The sequence below is a fragment of the Haliaeetus leucocephalus genome, unplaced genomic scaffold (assembly GCF_000737465.1).
Source record: "Haliaeetus leucocephalus isolate CR32 unplaced genomic scaffold, Haliaeetus_leucocephalus-4.0 Scaffold373, whole genome shotgun sequence".
In the NCBI taxonomy this organism is placed as follows: Eukaryota; Metazoa; Chordata; class Aves; order Accipitriformes; family Accipitridae; genus Haliaeetus; species Haliaeetus leucocephalus.
Genome location: NW_010972809.1, coordinates 8,510,044 through 8,516,472, shown reverse-complemented (window position 1 = coordinate 8,516,472; position 6,429 = coordinate 8,510,044). Strand labels below are relative to the sequence as shown.

The 6,429-nt window shown below is 46.3% G+C and overlaps 1 protein-coding gene across 1 annotated transcript in view; it reads right to left on the bottom strand.

The window, feature by feature from the left end:
- The window catches only part of DUSP22 (dual specificity phosphatase 22), a 45,055-nt gene that overhangs the window by 37,690 nt on the left and 936 nt on the right, over positions 1-6,429 (bottom strand). Inside the window, exon 2 of the mRNA XM_010573287.1 lies at positions 916-949. Within this exon, the coding sequence (XP_010571589.1) occupies positions 916-949 (34 nt within the window). The remainder of the gene's footprint in view (positions 1-915; positions 950-6,429) is intronic.

Sequence of the window (6,429 nt, the reverse complement as noted above, 5' to 3'; positions counted from 1 at the left end):
CCGGGGTGGGTGGGTGGGGGGGGGGGGGGGGGCAGGGAAGGAAGGGTGGGCATGAGGCAGAGAGGAGGTGCAGCACCATCTAAATCCAATGCAGACATTGTCCAGTCTTAACAGACCAGCTCTGATATCAGACAGCCCAGGAAGGACAGGGTATCACAGTAACCCCTATGAGTCCTGCTTTGCTGTTGTACCCAAGCATAGGAAATACAGGGTCTACACAAATCAAAACGACTGTACAAGCACAACTGGTTTACTTCTGAATAGGGACAGTCAGCTGGAACTACTGCTAACGGAGTGCTTTGAGAACAGGTCATTTATTTGGATATCTACATAGAGTTTCCTGTTTTTTTCTAAATACAGTTCTGTCTTTCTGTACACAAAAACTAAACCTCATGCAAAAAGGAAAAAGAATCCAGAGAATCTTACGTCCATGACACAGACAGTGCGCGTATCGGTGGTCAGACAGCAATCTGCAGACCTATCAATCTCACAAGCAGTGATAACAGAACTCTAGCAGTTGTTATAAATAACCAAAATAATGAAAGCAATGAGCGGGAGGCATACTAAGCCTTTACTTATAAGGAGGGCTTGAAATAAGCCTTACAAAGAATCTGCCTGGCTCACAGGCTTGCCTGCCAAGCACAGGAATGGTTTAAGGCAGGCCAATGTTTCGGAATTCCAGCTGAAGCATGCTCCGAGGAGATGGCGTTCATTTTCCTTTTCTTAAAGTACTTGCAGCACAGCACACGGATGAGAGAGCAAACAAGTTCTTCTTTAAGTGCTACCAGGTGAATCCAGAAATGAAGCAAGATGGGGTTAAAGAAGCTGCAGAGATGTCAGAGAATTCCATAGGCCTGTGAAACAACACCTTAAGACCCCTGCTAAGTAATCCTAGAATGATAAAACTATTCTTACCTTTAAAGTTGCCAATGAACAAGCCAGGCAGAATCTGTGAGAAAGAAATATAGTATCAAATATAGATATCTTGTGGTAAGACAATTTGACAAAGTTCAATTTGCATACAGGATGGAACATACTACTTTAGCAGACTATTGTCATATGCAATCTCAAAAGCGCTGACAACATTTTGTGCCTCTTTGCAACCTTCTCAAGCTACATAGCTCTAGGTACGCCACACTTTGAGAGCGTTCCTTGAGAGCTGGGGGTTGTTAATCATGCGGACTCTCACATAATGGAGGCTCTCCAAGGATAGCAAAAGTGGTTTACAAATACGAAGTGGGCCTTGCAACACGTCCCTCCCCCTGCCCCCCGCAGCAGGATAAGAGTTACCCTCATTTAACTAATGATGAAACTTTATACAGAAAAGGTGATTTGCCTAAAGTTGCTATGCAAACTGGACAAAGCACTGCAAAATGACATCCTTCAAGTCCTTTGAAGTGCAAAGCCATGCAAGTCAGGGCTGCAGCGCTGCAGGGCTCTTCTGATAGAGGAAATCACTGCAAACAAGAGTTGTGCATTCACACAGAAAGAGAACTGATGAAAGTCCTCCAGTTGCATGTTTCTCTCCCAGATCTACCCACTCGCCCCAACACTCCCAGAAGCCTGCACAGGTCTCAGTTACAGGACTTTCTTTAACAGGGGAGTTTCAAGGTCAGGCTGAGGACCAGCCCGTGCAGTCTGAGGACACGTGCACGCACACACACACACACACACGCAGAGGCAGGTGACACTGCAGTGCTACCCCTCCCACCCTCTCACAACCCTCCCAACTTGGGCACCGCGGTAAGGACATGAAAAACCCCCAAGCGCACCGAACACACACTTTCTGGTCAAGAATTTCATTCTCTGCCACCTGAAGCCTCTGACCCACACCCACATCCTTTGAAGAGACAGAACTGTGGTGGTGAGACGGTACGATCCATTTTTCTTTGGTGCATGCAGAGCATACCACCAATACAGATATGTCAGTGCTGACTTCCTAAAGCCTTAGCAACACCCAAGTGTCACCACAACAGCAGCAACAGTCTCTCGGGCGCAGCTATTTAAAGGGAAAACTCCACCCATTTTGCTCGGTCCGACAGCCGTGAAGTTCCGAAAGTCATGAAGGACTTTTCATCGGGGATTATCGCCCCAGCCTCCGCTTCGCTGCAGCCTTCCTGCTGAAAGGCGACCCAGCTTACCACGCAAAGGTTAGCAGGCTGGCAGAAGGGCCTGCAAAATAGCTTCTGACCTGTGTTAACACCAGGGCTTTCATCTGATAAAAACGTCGTGTTCACCATTATTTATCTAGCCTTGCAGAAAACAGAAAGGCTGCAGCACATCTCACACTCCCTGCAGCTTCAGTTTGTGCAAACATTCCTCCTTCTCAGCTTTGCTGGGTGATCTCTCCCTGCCATGTCATACTAGCTCTAACCATGGGGCTCAATTCTGCCACTGATATTGAAAGACCGCTTCTCTGGGATGCTTGCTGTACCCTGAACTGCTTACAAATTAAGGGCTGCATGACAACACCAGCTAGACAACAAAACGGGTTCCTTAGTCTGGTACAAAGGGACACCTGTAAGTTTTGCACAGACAAGCTCAGACAGCTTTCTCCCCATTCCTTGCCTCTTCATTTTTCATTTGTACAAATTCAACATTCAGACAAAGGCAGCAAAAAAACAGTGGGGCAGTTTCCAATGCCAGGCTATCAAGTAGGCAAAAGAACCCTTACACCATTCTGCTGTCCCTTTCTGCATGCACAAGACTCATGGTTTCATGGACTGATTCATTATTTTAAGCACACTTGATGACTCTGCTAGAAGCGCAGCCCAAAGGCCACCACCCCAGACTAGGAATCAGAAGCTAGCAGCTGCTCTGGAGAGCAGAGTACCTGAGGGCCATTGCTAAGGGCCAAATTCTGCAAACAAAAAACATGCTCTAAAGCAAAAGAGAGTCAAGTTATGAATGAATTTCACCAACCAGATCACCCCAGCCAGCTCCCACAACTGAAGCTTAAAAAGTTAAAAAATTAAAAAAGCCTTTCTGATATTTTTAAATAGCTGTCTGGTATTTCCTATCTGCAGCACAAATCTCAAATCACATCACCACTACTGTAGACTATAGCATTTTAGACTCCAGGACATTATTTCTGAATCAGATATGTGCTCTCAAGAGAGGATAAAAGCTTAAATTCCAGTCACAGTCATTAAGGTTAGATGTTATAAATTAAAGATACCAAGAAACACTGGGGTGGGGGGGTTTGCAAAAACGAGGCTTCTTAGATTGTTGTTGGCAAAGGAGGAAAAATCCAGAAGTTTGCATTTGTGCCTCATGAAGCAACGCTGTATGCTAGATAGGAAATTAGGACACCGTGCAACCAAGGACAGATGTTACCCCTATTGTCCTAGTCATTCTAGAAGCAAGAAACATTACTATGGGTGAAAGCTACCTGGAAAGAAGTGAATCTTCATGCCGTGCTGACTAATACTTCAGCACTAGACTACGGCTGGGAACTTTCAGCTGTGTCATCTCACACTGCCTTCAGTAACTGCAACTCCGGGCCGTGCAAAATGAAGGCCGATGGCTGCTAGGGGTGTGTGAGAGAGAAGGGGTGGGAGTCAGAAGAGAAGAAAAATAAGGTGGTTGTTTTTGTGAACTTTGCAACCACTGCTTTATGAATAAAAACAGTAGCCTCTTTATATCATCCGAAACATTGAGAAAATGACCACGGAGTAAATAACAGATGTAGAAGAATGCACAACCAAGCAACGAGGACACCAACACCTGTCTTCGTACCTTGCATGAGAACAGCTCACGTTCTCCACCTTGCACAAAGGGAGAGCCCTGAAATGGACAACAGTTGCTCCAGTTGCTAACGCTTCTCATCAGCCCTCTCTGAAAATGGCTTAAAGAGCTACTTTGTCACTGTTTCCTATATAGACACATGCTTATAATAAAGCATCTAACTCCTTGCCCAACGCTGCTTCTAGATGCACCAGTACTTATGGGCGCTCTGGAGAAGTTCATCGGGCTTTCTGCAGAGACAGCCAGGCACTGTAGAAGGAGCAGACGAGCCCACCTTGTCCAGCAGTACAGGAGACTGGCACCGGTCAGGGAGAGGGATTCACCACTGACGTGAACTGCTGCAGCTTCGCTGGCTCCCATAGAACTGCTTGCATCAGCCCTAACTATCCACACTGATTTACATTTCTTATGAATCAACTCCTACAATGAACAGGGCTTATCTGCCCTTTTTGTAGAGGTAACACTCAGCTTGCCCCTTCGGAAGAGTCTGCACGAGTAACGGGCAGTTAACTGTAACAGGACGGACAAGAACTAAATCCCAGGAAAAACTCTTCACTAAGCATATCCTGTTCACAGATAATCAAATCTAAGTACTACAATCTCTTGTCACCATCTCAGCCACTAGACTTCAGCTGCTGGAAAACATCTTTGTAATTTTCAACCACAGACTTCAACTTGAACTTTGAATACAAGTCAAAGTTAGACATTAAGCGTGAAGACAAATCAGGCCACCTAGACAATTTCCTAAGTCAGACCCCATTCATTACTCATCCTGTACTTAAAATATGTATATTAATAAAAAAAAAGTAAAGCACTGAAAATTAATAGTAGCTAAGTCAATGCACACTCACTAGCCAATTCTTCTCTGAGCAGAGTAAGAAGGGTATTTATAAACCAATGCTTTGAGTTTAATTTGGGAAGTCAGGAGGCTTGGGTGGGCTTAAGGAAAAAAAAAAAAACTAAGCACAGCTAATTTTACAGAGAAAACTAGCAAGAAAAGACAAACCCCACCTAAAAAAGAATGCCAGGCCTCCAGCCCTTGATCAGCACTAATGGCCACAAAGTCAGATGCGATTGCTATTTGCTACGAAATACATCAATATCATGTGACAGAAAAATAGGAGGGGACCATGCCACTGAGAAAGGCTCAGCATCCAAGAGCAGCCACAGCAGCTGTAGCAATCTCTGGAGCTTTTCCTTACCATACCCGTTACAGGTCACCACTAATCCTCTTCCCCTGGCATCAGTACAAAGAGATTCCCTAAATGAAATAATCCACCATCGGATAAGCTTCTTATTTTCTCCTACTGTCCGCATAAAGCTCTACCACAGAAAACACACTTCAGTTGGAAACTAAGGCAATTTGTATTGATAGACTACACCGAGTCAAGCAAATACTCCCCAACATTGGCGTTGATGACTCCACACCTCCCCTTGCCCCTCTGGCGTCTGCTAACTCACAAGATCAAAAGGAACAGATGATCCAGGGGCACATTCTGAAGGTGGCAAGTACCAGATCTACATGCGGGACCCCTACAAAAATAAACCCTGATGGCCAGTACCCAATGTGGTTGTAGTCTCCTTAAAGGAGCCAGCTCCTCCCAAACTGCTGAACATACCCTCCTCTTGGATACAGCCATAAGAAGGGACGAAAAAAATCAAAGTAGTGCTATGCTTGTCCCAAAAGCTCTGGTTGGTACGTGTCAGGGCAACACTTAACAGAATTAAAATGACCAAATTGCCCAGAGCCACAGATTGCCAATTCCTGCCCACATGGTACCGCAGCAAGACGTAACATAGAGAAAGAGTGCTAAGCTTCAAAGGGCTGAGTTGTACTGTCCTCCCCCCCAGTCGCAACTCTAGCATTCCATATCCTGTCCCTCTAAATGTTTTGATAATTTCAAAAATTCCCAGAAAAATACTACAAACGTACCAGAAGTCTAAAAGAAGTCTCTCCAGCTGTGCTTCTTCCTAACTGGCCACTCCTAGAAGGTGCCTCCAAGGAGTGGCTACATATCACAACATTATCCCCAGACTTTGAAACCAAAAACGGAGAGAAGGACCAAGGGAGGTTCTACCTCCTACCCGCTAACTCAGTTGGCCGGATCTTTCCCCTGCCTAAAGTTTCTATTTTGATGTCTCTATCCACAGGATGAAAAGGCTTCACCTCCCAGGTGGCACGCCAAGCACTCTGGACGTTCACCAATCTGACTTCCAGGGGCAAGGATGTCAGACTTGGATGACCGGGGAGCAGCTATTTCTAGCTCTTCTCCCCGGCTTTGCTGGAGACCACGCTCACAGCAAAGCTACTCCCAGAGTACTCAAAGCGGGATGTTAGAAGAGATGACTCAACTTCTGTTCCTCATAGTAAGCTATACATAAAAGACTAGTTACCACCACTCTTTCAAACCTGGGTTTAAAACAGAGGTGGAGATGCGGAGAGGAGTCACCGTTGTCCCTTGATACCCACCACGACATGCCGGGGGAATCGGCGCTCACAATGAAGCCCCCACTGCCAAAAAGCCAACACCCTTTGCAAAGCAGATCCATCTTCCTTCCTCGCCGCGACCTCCACTGGGGCCAAGCGCTTTCCTGTCCCACCAGCGCCGGGGCCGGGACAACCAGCCCGCGCCCACCGGCTGCCCTCGGAGCGCGGTGCCGGCAGACCCCCGACGGGGGGGG